This window comes from Budorcas taxicolor, chromosome X (assembly GCF_023091745.1).
Source record: "Budorcas taxicolor isolate Tak-1 chromosome X, Takin1.1, whole genome shotgun sequence".
NCBI classification, from domain to species: Eukaryota; Metazoa; Chordata; class Mammalia; order Artiodactyla; family Bovidae; genus Budorcas; species Budorcas taxicolor.
In genome coordinates this window covers 15,939,682-15,957,523 of record NC_068935.1, presented here as the reverse complement: position 1 = coordinate 15,957,523, position 17,842 = coordinate 15,939,682, and the positions used below count along the sequence as shown (strand labels likewise).

Sequence of the window (17,842 nt, the reverse complement as noted above, 5' to 3'; positions counted from 1 at the left end):
ATCCTTGAATATAAGACCTAAAACAATAAAACTCCCAGAATAAAACATAGTCAATAAGAACCTTGTGGAGAAAAGCCTTGTGTACTTCTAGTGAGACTCTAAATTGGTGTGCCCGATATGGAAAACAGTATGGAGGTTCCTCAAAAAATTAAATGTATAACCACCATATGATTCAGCAGCTCCACTTCCAAGTATTTACACAGAGAAGATGAAAAACTAATTCAAAAATATGTACCCGGGACTTCCCGGTGGTCCAGGGGTTTAGAGTCCACCCTGCAACATAGAGGTCGCGGGTTCAATCCCTGGTTGCAGAACTAAGATCCCACATGCCTGGGGCAACTAAGCCCACATGCTGCAAGGAAAGATCCCACAGGATACAATGAGAGCTGCATGCCGATGTTGATGTTTGGCAGAAACCAGCACAATACTGTAGAGCAATTATCCTTCAATTAAAAATAAATTAATTTAAAAAAAGATCCACATGCCAAAACTAAGATATGAGGCAGCCAAATAAATAAGCAAATATTTTTAAAAATATGCACCCCTATGTCCCCACAGCATATTGTAAATAATGCTGCATCTATTTAGTAGCATTATTTACAATAGCTAAGATGTGGAAACAATCTAAGAGTTCATCAGTGGATGAACAGATAAGGAAATTGTGACATACCTATATAATGGAATATTACTCAGTTATAAAAATGAATGAAATCTTGCCATTTGTGACAATATGGATGGCCCTTGAGGACATTATGCTAAGTGAAATAAGACAGAAAAGGATAGTACCATATGAACTTTCTTATTTGTGGAATCTAAACAAAAATTTTAATGAAAAAAATAAGCTCATAGATACAAAAAAAATCCAGAGGTGGGGGATAGGGGGATGAGGAAAATGGGTGAGCTGTTTCTAGGGGTTTTTTAATTTAATTTTTAAAAATAGTAGCAATGTATGTACTTTTTCTGAGGAAATCTATATATTTTCAGTCATTGTGGTATTATATCTTTCAGTTATAGCCTAAGTGTGATAAAATTAAGGACACTTTTTAAGATTCTTTTTTTTAATTTTTTTAACACCAAAAACATTTTGTACTGGGGTGTAGCTGATTAACAATGTTGTGATCGTTTCAGGTGAACAGTGAAGGGAGTCAGCCATACATATACATGTATCCATGTTCCCCCCAAACCCCACTCCCATCCAGGCTGGCACATAACATTGCACAGAGTTCCATGTGCTTTACAGTAGGTTTTTGTTGGTTATCCATTTTAAATATAACAGTATGTACATGACCTTCTCAAAGTCCTTAACTATCTTTCCCCCCTGCCATCCCCGGCAACCATGAGTTCATTTTCTAAGTCTGTGAGTCTCTCCCTATTTTGTAACTTCATTTTTATCATTCCCTTTTAGATTCCACGTATAAGGGATGGCATATGATATTCCTCCTTCTCTGTCTGACTTACTTCACTCAGTATAACACTCTCTAGGTCCATCCATGTTGCTGCAAATGGACTTATTTCATTCTTTTTAATGGCTGAGTAATATTCCATTGTGTATATATACCACATCTCTACCCATTCCTCTGATGATGAACATTTTTTCCCATGTCTTGGCTATTGTAAACAGTGTTGCAATGAACATTGGGGTGCATGTATCTTTGGGAAACATGTTTTCCTCTGGGTATATGCCCAGGACGGGGATTACAGAGTCATGTGGTCATTTTTAGTTTTTAGTTTTAGTTTTTTAAGGAGCCTCTATAGTGGCCGTACCAATTTACATTCCCACCAACAGTGCAACAGGGTTCCCTTCTCTCCCTCTCCAGTATTTGCTGTTTGTGGATTTTTTGATGATAGACATTCTGACTGGTGAGAAGTGATACCTCATTGTAGTTTTGATTTGCATTTTTCTAATAACACCTTGAACATCTTTTCATGTCCCTATTGGCCATTTGTTTATACTCTTTAGGGAAATGTCTAGTCAGGTCTTCTGCCCATTTTTGAGTGGGTTGTTTGTTTTGATGCTATTAAGTGTCATAAGCTATTTGTAGATTTTGGAGACTAATCCCTTATCAGTCACATCATTTGCAAATATTTTCTCCCAATCTGTGGGTTGTCTTTTTGTTTTATTGTTTCCTTTACTGTGCAAAAGCTTTTGAGTTTAAGTAGGTCCCATTTGTGTATTTTTGCTTTTATTTCCATTATTCTGGGAGATGGATTAAAAAAGATGTTGCTGTCATTTATGTCAGAAAGTGTTCTGCCTATGTTTTCCTCTAAGAGTTTTATAGTGTCCAGTCTAATATTTAGGTCTTTAATCCATTTTGAGCTTATTTTTGTGTATGGAGTTAAGGAATGATCTAATTCTTTTTTTTTTTTTTTCAACATGTGGCTGTCTAGTTTTCCCAGCACCATTTGTTGAAGAGACTGTCTTTCCAACATTGTGTAGTCTTGCCTCCTTTTTCATAGATTAATTGGCTATAGGTGCATGAGCTTATTTATTCTATCCTGTTCCACTGATGTACATTTCTATTTTTGTGCCAGTATCATACTGTTTTGATGACTGTCACTTTTAGTATAGTCTGAAGTCAGGGGGCCTGATTCCTCCAGTTCCATTTTTCTTTTTCAAGATTGCTTTGGCTGTTCAGGGTCTTTTGTGTCTCCATACAAACTTTGAGATTTTTTTGTTCTAGTTCTGTGAAAAATGCCATTGGTGATTTGATAGGGATTACATTGAATCTGTAGACTGGCTGAGAGTAAATCTTTACTGCTAAACTCTTTTGTAATGGTTAAGAAAACCTGTCTCACATGTCTCACATGAAGACAACATTTACCCAGGAGCAGAGTCATGGCCTAGGAGGCCCAACAAGGCAGTCTCAGGGAGGAAGTGTGGGTCCCACAGTGAACTGACTGTATGCCAGGGTCAGTATCAATACCTGGAGCTGACCACCCCTGACCTGGGTCTCACGGCACAAAAATAATCTAAGCAAGTAACTGCCTTAACAATGGGCATTACTGCTTCCTTCTGCTGGCTCAAGCAGCCATTTTCCCTCTGCTTCCTAACTCCACGAAGGGTTTTTACGGCAGAGAGTTGCTCTGGGCTATCAAATATAGGTACATAAGAGATTTCCCATTGAGTCAGGAATGCCAAGGCTCCAAATAGATCATCTGCTCTTCTGGAGTTATTTAATGAAGGGAGGAAAATCAGTGGGCATCCTAAGCTGTCTCCTCTGTTTGCTGTTTAGTGGCTTAAGTCGTCTCTGACTCCTTGTGACCCCATGGACTGTGGCCCATCAGGCTCCTCTGCCCATGGGATTTTCCAGGTAAGAATACTAGAGTGGGCTGCCATTTCCTTCTCCAACAGCAATAAATCCGTGGCAGGCAGACAGTGTCTTCAGTCAGCTGCATAGTACAGCAGAAAGAACTTGGACTTCAGAGCCAGGGAGATGCAAGACTGAACCTGAGCTAACTCTATGTTTGACCTTGAATAAGTCATCAAATTTCTCTCCCTCTCAGGTTTCTCATTTGTAAAATGGGGATATCACCAACATTATCACAGGATTGTCATAAACACTGAGATTAGAAACAAGAATGCCTCTAGCACAAAGCCCAGGACATAAGATTCAAATATGATTCTCTCCCACTCCTAGTCTCTGCTGACCCTATCACACAGCTGGACTATTCCAGACAAGCAGAGACAGAAAAGGCATTTCAACAGCTGTGTGCATGTCTGTTATAGTGGTGGATGTTGTTTTCATTTTAGGGTTTTTTGTTTGTTTTTGTTTTTTATTTATTTGTTTGGTGTTTCAGTTGGGTTGATGGCAAGAAAAATTGGAGATAGAGGTGGAACTGGAAGCATTTAAAGGTTATAGGGTAGGCTTGATATGGCTATAACTGGAAAAGTCCACCAACTTTTCAAGAGCACATTGGAAATGGGAAACTTGGATGGATTGTGCAAAGAGTGGAGCAAGCAGAAGAATCCAAAATTAGGCAAGTGTTCTGGTCATTTAGTGAATAACCTGGAATTTGAACACTGAGAAACAGGAACTGGAGGAAGAAGGCAGCAGAAGGGGAATGGAACTATAAAGTTAACTTCACTGCACTCCCCCCTCCAAAGACACAAAAACAGAACAAGAGTACATGTCTATATGAACTGTTTTGACTATGAAAACACGGCCACACTGGAAAGCTTATATGCCCTATAGATGTGGGGGAGGAGGGGAGGGAAAACAATGTTAATCCTAACTCATTTTATCCTTACAGCCTGTCATGTGTCCACACCCTCCAAATGTTTCAAATGCAGCCCTTAATGTCCTCAAAATTTTTATTTCACTGCAATATATCAAGAATTGTCACAAAAGAATGAAACACATTAGGTGCCTGAGAAATTATAAAGCATTTTCTTTTCTAGTATAAAAATAGGCTAAGCCCACACTTCAGATTGCACAGTTGATTTAGGTTTTTCATCTATATTAACTATCAATTGCCATATATTTATTGACTATAATCCTCTAAATTAGTTATTTCAGTAGTATAAATGAATAGACTGACTAGGTCACTCTGTACTTATTTCCCATTGTTCGTGAAAACCATTTTCTTCACCTATTATTCCACATTGGCTTCAAAACAGCTATTTCATTATCATGAGGCACTGGGAGGCCAAATCCTCCTCAGGAGCTTAACATTAAGTCTGTTCCTCTTGCTCTTCCATCTTCCACAAAAATACTCACAGAACATTCTGGCTAATAAACATTTTAAAATCCTCAATAAATATTAAATCACTGTGCTGTGCATCTGGAACTAACAAAGAGTTGTGTGTCAATTACACTTCAATTTTAAAAAATCCCCCAAAGTCACTGTTTTAAAAACCACTAGAGATGAAAGCATCTGTCCCTCCTCAAAACATTTCTTTGCGTTTGCTTAGGGGCAGTAATCAAGGGGAATTTGGGCAGGATAATAGGCAAGTTTACTTAAGTATCAACTTAAAGAATCCCCTAGATATTCATGCAGAAGGGCAGGGAACTTTTCCATAGTAAATAATATTAGTTTAATTCAGTAACTGAAAACCGGCAGCTTATTGAGCATAATAACCCTTTTCGGTGTACCACCTTTGCACAGTTGTGGGTGGGTGATTAAATAGGGCCATGTGGCTGAGATTTCCAACATTTTTAGTGCTGCAATTTCATCACCACTCCTCTTTCCCAAGGCAAGTTCTAGTTCATGTGTTAAATTTGAGACTGATTGTGATTGCTGGGGACTGACTGTCTTCCCCACCCTCAGAAATATTGATGATCCTCTGAAGTTCTGAAGTTGGGACTAGGAATCTCTGGCAAAGGTGAGGTGCCCAGAAATACTGCTAGTACTATTAATACCAGGCTTCCCAGGTGGTGCTAGTGATGAAAAACCCGCCTGCCAATGCAAGAGCCACAGAAGATGGGGGTTTGATCTCTGAGTTGGGAAGATCCCCAGGAGGAAGGCATGGCAGCCAACTCCTGGAGAATCCCATGGACAGAGGAGCCTGGCAGGCTACTGTCCATAGGGTTGCACAAGAGTTGGACACAACCAAAAGCAACTTAGCATGCATATGAACTATTAATACTAGCACTATGAATACTAACAACTGCTCCTATTATCACTCCTGCTGCTGCTGCTGCCACTGGTACCACCATTTATTGAGCCTTGACTATCTGCTTGTTACAGTAGCAAGTGTTTTACATATATTACCTTTCCCTTAAAAATATGATTAGTCTAAGTTTCACAGATAATGAAACTGAGGCTCAGAGAAGTTATGTGTGTGTCCAGGGTTACACAGCTAGCACACCCAACTCCAAAGCTACCATATCACATTGCATCCCAGAAACCACACACTTTCTATGAGGAGTAAGTTGTAGAAACTGAGGAGTGAGCTGTAGAAACTTAGAGCTGGGCAGGAGGGCCCAGGATCGCAAAGGGGGCTGGAAGCCAAATCAGGATGGGAAATGAAGCATGTCCGTGGATCTAGTGACTCTTTTTGTGAGCTACCACATAATAAACAACTAGAATACTGTACAGAGTGCGAGTCTGATCGTTTGGCATTTCATAAGGATAATAACTATCACTCTATTTATCTTTTCACTTTCATGATCAAACTTCTCACAGCATGCATTTCCTTACAACTTACTTTCTCTTGGACCTCTCTGACTCTATCCTCACCTTTCCACTGAACCTTCTCTCAAAGTTCACTAATGATATCTTCCTGTATAATGGTGCTGCTCCAATGGACTCTATCAAGACTCCCACACCTTGAAGGCCTCTCTTCCTTTGCCATTCTGAGCCTCATTTTGTCAGTTTTCCTCCTCCATTCTGCACCTTCTGTTTCTTTTGCTTTCCTTCAGAATTCACACCCATAGATCATTCCCCTTACTCACTACAAGTCATCCTCATGATGGTCAGGGACCACTGGTGATGAACAAGGGACATCCAAGTGATGTATGCCTTGGCCTTGCAAAAGGAAGTATAATAACGGGGTGCTCAGGGGTGTAGGCTCTGGAGCTAAAGTGTCTGGATTTAAATCCACACTCTGTTACCTACTAGCAGCATGACCTTGGCAAATCACTTCAATCTCTCTGTATCTCAATGTCTCTATCTGCAAAGCAAGAATAAGAATAGTGTTTACCTTATAGTGTTGTTGTTAGGATTAAATGAGTTAACACATATAAAGTGCTTACCTGTAATATAGGAAATCTTCATTGCCAATTATTACAGTCTTTACAGAGGTAATATCTAAAATGCTGATTATGCCCACAATTGAAAATTTTCCTTCTGATATTTAATTTTTGAAACACACGCCATCCCTCAGTAACTTTGTAAAAAGCTCCAGTCTTTTCATTTATTTTTGGAAAGTCGGCTTGTTGTTGTATTCTCAGTGACAAACAACTGATTTTGGTGTCCTAGGCTTTCTTCTCATTGTACACATTCTCCATGGCTTTCAGTGCTACTTAGTTGGCCCCTCAGTATTTATCCCTTTCCCTGACCTCTCTCCTGACCTCCAGACCCAGACAGCTGTCCACTAGGCGTTTCCTACTTGACTCTCTGACCCATGGCATAACAAACCTCACTTATCTAAAAAGAATTCCATTTATTTCCTAACCTAGTTAAAAGCAACACATTCATTTAGTTCCCCAAGACAGAAACCTATAGATCATCCTACTATTCTCTCATCTCTTTACCCACTGCATCTAACTACTCTCCAAGAAATATTGATTCTACCTCCTATAAATCTGTTTTGAATTTATCTCTTGCTGCCTAACTGTACTGCCACTGCCTTAGGTTGGCCTTCATCTCTCCACGGATCAGTAAAAGCCACCTCACTGGTCTCTTTGCCTTCAGTTTTGACCTTTGACACTTGCTCCATCCTGCATACTACAGCCAGAGCAATCCCGAAATGAAGACCGTATCCACTTATTCACTCACTCTAAATCCTTCCATGGGTCCCCAGAGTCTACAGGATAAAGTCCAAACACCTGCGCATGGTATACAAGGCCCTTCTTCGCTACCCAGGCCCTAGCTACTTCTCCATACTCACCTCTCACAATGATTCTCCCATCTCACATTCTGGCTGTACTAAACTTCTGGTGCTCCCCTGAACAGCTCTATGCTGTTTACACTCCTGTGTTCTTGTGTGGTGTTCCCTTCACTCTCTTTTCTCATTTTGGAGGGCAAAATTCTACTCTTATTTAAGACAATTTGATTTTTGGTCCTGCTCTACAGTCCTTCCTAAGTCCCTCAGACAGACAGGTATTTCTTTCTCTATGCTAGCTTGTCATCCTGCACTTATCTTCATTATAATAATTACCACTTCACATTGTATTTAACATTTTACCTGTTACACAAGTTCCTTGAGGTCAGGGACTATTTACTGTTTGTCTCTGTATAGCCAGTGTGTGGCATACCATTTTGCCCATACAATGTGCTCATTTCCACCTCTTTTAATAGCTCTGCTCCCTGTCTCAGCAGAAGGGGGAATTTATTTTTCCTCATTCAACATTTGTCTAAAGTGCATTTTCTCCACTAAATTTTCCGTAATTATGCTTACATCTCTCTAATGACTCTGTTTTATCATATCCTCAGTGCTTGCAGAAGAGTCTTCCAACAAACATATCTGTGCTTTAATGATTTAAGATTCTATTATTTCTTCTAGTTCAACCACTTGAAAACATTTCAGGATCATCTGCTGGAATCACTCAGCACAATGTTTTTTTAAACTAATTTCTGTTAAGATACCTATTTTTATGCTTGGAGAAGCAGACATTGATTGTTGCTATTTCCAAGCCAAATACCATTTCAGTGAGCAACAGGAGTGGAAAGGGGAGAACACCAAGTCACCTACAGTTTGAACTCTAAGACTTCTGAAAGTTATTGGAGCAAAGACTTGGTGGCAAGATGAAAAGCTGAAATTCTGCAAATTAAGGGAAGCCAGCTCATCTTTGTTTTTTCTTTCTGTTAATGCTAAAGAGCCATGCCACCCAGGTCCTCAAACAGTTTGAGAAGAGCCAGCAAGAAATCAATCTACCCATGGAGCTTCTGGGATGGACAGACCCATTGTCCGGCACCATTTCTGAAGTAGAAGAAAACAGATGGCACACAGAATAGCCAGGAAAGTGCTTTAATCCACTCCATGCCCTAAAATTTAACAATAAGATGAAATAAGTAAACCTGGGAGGGCCATACTACATTTATCTGTGCTCCCTATACTGCATGCTGTTTTACAAATAATCCTCTTTCTCACTAGGGACTGGGTTATTCCTCGCTAGAATAAAAGTTCCTGAAGGTCATCAACAACTTACGTTTTTTTTTTCATAGCCCCCAAATGACCTACCACATGGAGTACATCATGTTTGCTCAAGAAATGTGGTTGCCTGACTGATTAGTAAGTATTTTACCATTTTTCTTCCTCTCAGTATTTTCAGGAATGCTTATTATTCACAAAACCATGCAGACTTGGAAGCCAAGAGGAAATATTCTTCTGTTGGTATACATTTTCCCTTGGCTATGCATTAAACAGAGATTTCCTCTGGAAATGTAAATAAAAGATGCCTGATGAGATGGGACAAAGAACTATATATAGAGATCAAGTGGCCAGAGTAACAAGGTCAGAGCATGCCCTTCCTTAACCAGATTAAAGGAGTCTTGGGCCTGCCTTTCCCTCCTTCCCATGTTCTCCAGCCCCAACAGAAAATATTTTCCAACTGCCTGTCCACGGAATTCTGAAAAGCTGGGCAGTGACTCTGAGAGTCTTGCACTACCAAAGAATTCAGCTGACAAATCTGTGGTGATCCTAATCTCTGTTTCTGTAATAATAGGAAGACTGCAGCTTTGTTTACTTTCTGAGGAGAATAGAGAATGGGGAGAAAGAACCAGGAGGGGGAGGCAGTATTTATGGCTCTTTTATGAAAAGTCAATCTGTGACAAAAATATTTGCAGACAATCAGGAAGGGGAACAGGTCTGGCAGGAAAATAGGCTATTCCAGTTTTCTCAGAAGTGCCTTAGCTGGGATCCTCCACTCCCGTCTGAAGTGAAATGCCTGCTTTACACTGTGAATACAGTCATTCCTGACAGACAGATTTGCATTAGATAAAATGAAAAAAAAAAATTCAAATAACCCCTCATTTTCTGGCTCCCATGACAGACAGTCTCCTCCTATTTATTTCATTTTATAAAGTATTTATAAGCATTTATGAAGTCTCAAATCCGTTCTTTAACTGACTTTCTAATCCTGGGGCTTGTCCTGAAGCCTTCTGGACACACAGGCTCTGTGCCGAATGAACATAATAAGGACCCTGGATTCACCCTATTATTATGGGGAAGTTAGGGCACATCCCTAACCTTTCAGAAGGGGTGATGTCATAGAGCACAGCCATGGGCGTCCAGAAGCCAGCCTGTAGGGCCCCCACCAAAGACAGAATCTTAAACTGAAAAGATGGTGGACTTAACTCCCAAGATACACTCTCACTCTTGACATTTAATGCACTATCTCAAGATTCTTTCCCAATTCTCAGTTAATACTTTAACTCCATCTGTATTGCTTGCACATGTGTATCTGCATTAGGGTAGATTTGTATAACATGTAAGCCCTCAGAAGATAAATACTGTGTCTCTTCCATCTTCCTTGCACCTGGTACAGTGCTATGCATAGTTAGTGTTGGTCGCTCAGTCATTTCTGACTCTTTGAAACCCCATGGACTGTAGCCTGCAAGGCTCCTCTGTCCATGGGACTCTCCAGGCAAGAATACTGGAGTGGGTGGCCATGCCCTCCCCTAGGGGATCTTCCCAACCCAGGGACTGAACCTGCATTTTCTGCATCTGCAGGCAGATTCTTCATCGTCTCAGCCATCCAGGGAAGCCCAGTGCTATGCATAAGTAAGTATCAATAAAAGGTGGCCTTTTGTGTGTGAAAGCAGATAGTGGCCAAGGATTTTATACGCATCCCTAAAGGAGCCTCTGAAACACCTCCTTTGCTGGTTGCCATGGGGCCGCTCTTCCCAGCTACTCTGCTTACATTTGGCACTAGCGTCATCTCCTGAAGGCTCAAGAAGGAATACTAGCTTCAGAAAGGCGCTGTGAAAACATTGCCTATAACCTAGAGGGCCAGAATGAGTCCTTCTCCATTAATACAATGATGTATTGTTTTATGAGGCTAGCTCCTTAATGCTTGAAAACAGTAGGGCACTGAATTATACAGGTTTGATTGGTGCAATGGGCTGGGAAAGGTTAGAATAGGGCTATGTTTGGGTGAGGCTGGCCAGAGCGATAAGCTTCGGGAGGTGGGGGGAGGGGTGTGTAATAAGATGTTAGAGCAGTGCTAAAGTGAATAAGCAATGAAAAGAAACTGCTTACTTTGCTAATTTGACTACAACTTGCTCTCTACTTACATAACTTTTTGATGAGAATGAGGAAGCAATTATTCTAATTTCTAACCATGTTTTATTCACTATGAACTGTAACCCCACCCTCAATCATGCAAATTCTAAACCAAAGGGATTCCTTTTCTTATCTCCTGCTCACAATACTTCCTTGTCTCTTCACCAGTGTGGATTTCTTATACAGTAATCTAACAGCATAATCAGAACCTTTGATAGAGTGGAACATAAAGGGATTCTGATTAGCTGAAAACCATTCTAAAATGCCTTCTGTTTTGCTTCTCCCCTCTTGGAAAGGATGAGACTGAAGAGAAAAAGAAAAGAATAAAGTAACTATTCACAGAATCATGCCTTTGGAACAGACAGTGAAGGTCATGTATTCAGTTCAATCCCTCATTTTATAGGGAAGGACACTGAAGTTGAAAGGCTAGATGACTTACCCAAGATCATACTACCAGTTAATGACAGAGTCACGTTTAGAACCCAATTTTCCAACTTACATTCCAGTATTTTTTTCTTTCCATTTCTTATACTTCTTCCTAAATTCCCCACCCCATTCCACAATTTTGCACCTGAGTTTAACCAGTATCCTACGTACCCCTACATTCAGCAGCCCTCTCTTCCATGAATGGAGCACCCAGCAGTGATTAAATTGCTATGGTATGCTCATCCTACAAGAACAACCTACTTTAAGAAACCCAGTACTTTAAGATATCCAAACAATCAGGAAGTGAAGCGAGGTTGCTCAGTCATGTCCGACTCTTTGTGACCCCATGGACTGTAGCCTGCCAGGCTCCTCTGTCCATGGGATTTTCCAGGCAAGAATACTGGAGTGGGTTGCTATTTCCTTCTCCAGTGGATCTTCCCAACCCAGGGATCGAACCCAGGTCTCCCGCATTGTAGGCAGATGCTTTTACTGTCTGAGCCACCAGGGAAGTCTCCAGGAACAATCAGGAGTGGTTACTCACATAAGATTCTTTGCCTTTCATAAGAAGGCAAAGAATTTGCCTTTCTGATTCTTTCATAAGATTCTTCACATTCTTTTAAATAGGAATCCCCAATGGGGATTAAGAGATGAGATATTAATAAAGTTATTGTATTGCTTAAAATAAACTTAAACCATCACATTTTCTGTGATATAAGAAAGACTAGAACTAGAGTGGTGGTAGTGGTTTTAGTCGCTAAGTTGTGTCCGACTCTTCCCGAGCCATGGACTGTAGCCTGCCAGGCTCCTCTGTGCATGGGATTCTCCAGGCAAGAATACTGGAGTGGGTTGCCATTTCCTTCTCCAGGAGATCTTCCCGACCCAGGGATTGAACCCGGGTCTCCTGCATTGCAGACAGATTCTTTACCATCTGGGCTACAAGGAAAGCCCTAGAACTAGAGTATCAGGTTATAAATGGAAACATTTTTGCCCAACCACTGCCCACAAGGAGTCCTAGAATATTTTACCCAACCCTGTCTACACTTTAAGCTCTACTGGCAGCTCGTCAAGAAAATCAACACAAAACCAAATGGTATGGCTGAAGTTTCTGGCTCTTGAGAAAGAGAGAGAAAAAGCATCTTTCTTCTATCACATCCACTTATGAAGAGGTCAACTCCTCTCATAAGCTTTGTTCTGAAATTTTATGTAGATAACACATTTGGAAAATCTTATATTGTGTAATACATGAACATTCACAGATAACTTCAACATAGATACCATTTGTTAATGACAAGAAGAAGTGGAAAGGTGATGAGTGAGGACCAGGTAAGGTGCATGAAAAAGAAGGGAGAATAGGCTAGGAAGAAGAGAAGCAAATTTGATCATATTTTTTACAGAAATAATATTGCATTGAACAAACCTCACTTTACCCTCAAGGACCTCGGGTTGCCAACTTTTCTGACTCTCTAGCAATCTCTTTAAGGACCTATGATGTCCAGTCTGATGAAGAAAGAAACACACTTCATGTTGGATTCTCATACCACCTGCTATTGGAAGAGGAGACAGCATTTGCCCCTTGGGCTGATGTCTTTCCCTCCACACACCACTACCACTTATTATTATCTTTTAAACAATAGCTATCTGCCCCTTTTCTTAGAACATGCATCTTGAAGAAATTAGATTTCTTAGAATTCTCATTCTCGGCCTTTTGGCTAAAAGGCAACGGCACCCCCACTCCAGTTCCCTTGCCTGGAAAATCCCATGGACCAGGGAGCCTGGTGGGCTGCAGTCCATGGGGTCGCTAAGAGTTGGACATGACTGAGTGACTTCACTTTCACTTTCCACTTTCATGCACTGGAGAAGGAAATGTCAACCCACTCCAGTGTTCTTGCCTGGAGAATCCCAGGGACGGGGAAGCCTGGTGGGCTGCCATCTATGGGGTCACACAAGAGTCGGACACAACTGAAGCGACTTAGCAGCAGCAGCAGCAGCAGCAGAATTCTCATTAAGCCTTTCACTCCAAATGACTGAGCCATACTCTGGCAAGACAAATCCCCCCAAAAGGATCACTGGATCCTGGTTCTTTGAAAGAATGACAAATGTTTCTGTTACGTACCTCAACCTGCTGGCAGATCTGTATTAGCTTGGCCATTTGATTTTCTAGTTCACCGTTGCGCTTAACCAGGTTGGTGAGGTTCATCTCCAGAGTTTGCTGCCATTGCCAAATACGAAGCCAGAGGGAAGCAGGGAAAAGCGGGGAGAAAGAAGAAATGTTTGATGAGTTTGAGACCCAGTACCATGTGGCTATCAGTCAGTCAACAATTATTTCAAAGATTCATTGTATATGGGCCAAACACTGTTCTAGGTGCTGATTAATAATGCTGTACCTTTGTTCCAGATTGCCATTTTGGGGGAAAAAATGACATCCATGACTTTGAGGATGTAGGAATTTAATGACTTTAAAGCAACTGTATGTTCTCTATAATATTTTTAAACTTTTAAAACTATCTCAGAGTCAATATCTCATTTTGCACTCATAGTAATTCTGTGACATAGGGAAAACAGGTTTTATTCTCTTTTTTACAGGTGAGCTGACTAAGAAAACTATAACTTATTGAACAGTTACTACTTGCCAGACACTACTCGAGGCAACTTCATACATGTCATTTAATAATCATGTCAGCATTTGACAGATGAGAGAAATGAGCTGCAGAGTGGGGTTACAGTGCTTTGCCCAGTCATAAAACTAGCATGTGGCAAAGTGAAGACTGAAAGCCAGGTCTCTAGTCATCAATATTGCCTCAGTATTCCGTGGTATTTTTTTTGTCTTTGGTGATAACACTTTATATTTATCAGTAGGTTCTTTCAGAAAAAAAAATGGTATTTCAAGTGTGAAATTCATCAGAATCTATCTTTCTATCTCACAGCTTCCCTCTTTTGGCACTAAGCGAGCCTACAGAAATGCCAGACTTCGAACTGCAAAGCCTGGCTCTATCAAGACAGGACATCTACTGCTTACTATCATTTATTGGGACATAGATTCTTTGCAAATCTGTTTATTACAACATGGTTACAGCTGTCCTAAGACCTCCTAGCATATTGCCAGTTGAGCATGCTACTCTCTTCCATTCCTCCTGTGGGAAAACAAAAACAGAATGTTATTCACTCTAGATTAATAATAGGATTTTTTAAAATTATTCCTCATTTTCAAGTCTTCAGCTCTGGCAGCGGCTTCTCTTCCAGTACCTGCCCCAATAACCATTCCTCTCTCACTCACCATCCCAACAAAGTTTGTTCCAAATGTAATCCCCCAACTTCTGGGCCTTTATACTGCTAGCATAGCATGCCTTCCCTTGGTCGTGCCCATTGCTTCATTGCTGTCTTCATCGTTCCTACAGTTCATAGTTGTTCAAAGTTCATGTTTTGGGCAGGGGCAGGGAAGAGGGGGCAAGGAAGAGTGGGGAAAAGGTGAGAGGACTCATGTACTTGGCCCCTTTCTTTTCTGCTAGGTAGCTGTGTTTCCTTAGTATCCTTGACACTGTCCCACGAATCTATCCCAGCTGAGTGTTCTCATGGATATATGTATTGCTAGGACAGGTAATCTGATCTCACTTGTCCTCAGTCTGGATTACGAGAAACAGCTTAATCCCTGCTTCTTGCCAGATCTCTCTTGGGTTCTCTGGCTTTATTCCCATGGGAGTGAGTTTTCACCATTTGTTCCATTTTTCTTGGCTTGGGCACTGTGTCTCTCCTGGCCTTCCTTAACTCCACCACCATCTCAATCTGTGGTCTTCCCCTTAGCAAGGAAAAAGGAAGAGAGAAAAAGGAAAACACGAAGGCCCACAATTGTTGATTTGGACGTGAGTTATAAGCAAAGAAGATGCCAGGACAAAGGAAAGAAATGGCAGTTCAGAGACTTAATACAAAAGGTATTTCATTTATATTTAATTCAGAAGGTATTGAGCACCCACTCTATTCAAGGTGCTTTGACTTCAGAGATAAACAGGAGATGAAATTAAGATGGGTCTTAGAGAAGGAGAAACATTATATGATATCCTTACACATGAAATCTAAAAAATAAAAAAAATATACAAATGAACTCATTTACAAAACAGAGACTCACAGACTTAGAGAATGAACTTATGCTTCCCAAGGGGAAAGGGTAGAGGGAAGGGATAGTTAGGGAGTTTGGGATACACAGGTACACACTTCTATATATTAAATGGATAACCAACAAGGACCTACTGTATAGCACAGGGAACTCTGCTCAATGTCATATGGCAGCCTGGATGGAAGGGGAATTTGGGGGAGAATGGATACATGTATATGTATGGCTGAGCCACTCTGCTGGACATCTGAAACTATCACATTGTTAATTGGCTGTACTCTAATATGAAAAAAAAGTGTTTTTTTTTTAAGATGATTAATTTCACCAAGTACTTTAGAGTGTTTTTATAGAAGGGCAATGTTTTCTATGTAAAAAGCATTCTTATGGCCCATATTGGGGGCTTGTCGATTTCCTCTGTCAGTATTGAAGTCTAGGCCCCTAACATCAGAACATAGATCCCCCATAACTGTCCACCCTGAGACTCTTACCCAGACCTGTGGACTCAAATTATTTTCAACTGGATGGTGATGGATTTACTTATTCATGGTACTTATCATAATTTATACTTAGATAGCTGTTGGTGCTTGTTTATTGTCCATCTTCTGCTCTGAAGTGTCATTTCATCTCCCTGAAGGGGAGTTATGTCTGATTTGGTCTTAGTTGCAACCCCTCTGCCTGAGGGGCATATAGTCCACATATACTGCATGAAGGAATTGAAAGAATGAATCAATGGACATCCATGACAACTAAGTTTTAAATATGGGCCCTAGGACTTACTTTTGAAGAAGGCAATGGCACCCCACTCCAGCACTCTTGCCTGGAAAATCCCATGGACGGAGGAGCCTGGTGGGCTGCAGTCCATGGGGTCGCTAAGAGTCGGATATGACTGAGCGACTTCACTTTCACTTTTCACTTTCATGCACTGGAGAGGGAAATGGCAACCCACTCCAGTGTTCTTGCCTGGACAATCCCAGGGATGGGGGAGCCTGGTGGGCTGCCATCTGTGGGGGCGCACAGAGTCGGACACGACTGAAGTGACTTAGCAGCAGCAGGACTTACTTTGAGGTAGTTAATATTTTTAAAAACCTTATAATGGATATTACTAAGTTAAATTTTGGGGGGTTGATATTTTTTATATATTTATTTTTATTTGTTTATTTGGCTGCACCAGATCTTGCTGCAGCACACGAACTCTTTGCTGCAGGCATGTGGGATCTTAGTTCCCCAACCAGGGACCGAACTCTAGCCTCCTGCATTGGGCTCATGGAGTCTCAGCCACTGCACCACCATGGAAGTCCCTAATATTTCTTTAATTGGAGGATAATTGCTTTATAATATGTGCTGGTACTAAGTTAAAACTGATATGTATTTTATTAGTACTATGAAGGCTATTATATTAGCTATCATAGGATATCCATTAATGTACATGTTGATTTCTTTGGGTGTCATGCAGATATATAGAGGATATATAATATGTGAATAGAAAAAACATTAAGATGGGTCTTGAAGGATAAGCAGGATTTTAATAGAGATGAAGGAGGGCAGGGCATTCCAGGCACAAGGAACAGCATGAGCAAAATAAAAAGGAATAAAGTATAGGACATATCCAAGGAACAGAGTTGAGTTTGGCTAGAATAGAGGGTACAAAAATTAGTGGGGCACAAGGCTGGAAATGGAGATTGAGGCCGTTATGAAGGTCTTAAATGTCTAGGTGAGGAGTATGTACTTGTTTTTCAAAGCAGTAGGGGTTTATCAAAGGCTTTTGAGCAAGACAATGACATAAACAGGGCTGCATTTATGAGATCAACCTATGTGGGGCAGACTAAAACAAGAAGACCTGGGAGCAGGGGCACTGGTCAGGAGGAGACTTGCAATATGCAAAGCAGTTGGAAATGCAGATATGGGCCAAGCTAAGAGGATAATCAAGAGAAACGTGTTCCAGGAAAGGATTTGTCACTCTCAAATATGCAGAGGGCAAGAAATATGGGGCCTGATAAAAGGCAGCTGGATTTGGTAATTAGAGGTCACTGGTGACCTTTGAAAAAGGAGTTTCAGCAGAGTTTTGGAAGCAAGTGCCAAACTGTGCGGAGTTAGTATGTCAATAGTGATGACGTAGAGGCTACAAGTCTGGACTCCTCTTCAAAAATTGAGCCATAAGGTGAATATGATGGAGCTGTACTCTGATGAAAAGGTCCAGCTCAAGTCAGAGAGTAGGCATGGGTAACGGATACAATCAGTTGGTGATTTCCTGAGGCAGAGTGGTCCAGATTCCTAGATCAGTGGACATTCCATGTATCACAAATGACTCTGTCTACATATTAGGTAAATATAGTGTAGATTGATGAACTCAGAGCAGATATAATGTTAGAAATCTGTATTTCAACTGTACTGTGTTTTCTTTCAAACATGGGATTCCATGGGGA

At 40.8% G+C, this 17,842-nt stretch overlaps 1 protein-coding gene across 1 annotated transcript in view; it reads right to left on the bottom strand.

Moving 5' to 3' along the window:
- Positions 1 to 17,842, bottom strand: part of MID2 (midline 2) — a 96,053-nt gene that overhangs the window by 53,247 nt on the left and 24,964 nt on the right. The window contains exon 3 of the mRNA XM_052663335.1: positions 13,428 to 13,523. Coding sequence (XP_052519295.1) covers positions 13,428 to 13,523 — 96 coding nt within the window. The remainder of the gene's footprint in view (positions 1 to 13,427; positions 13,524 to 17,842) is intronic.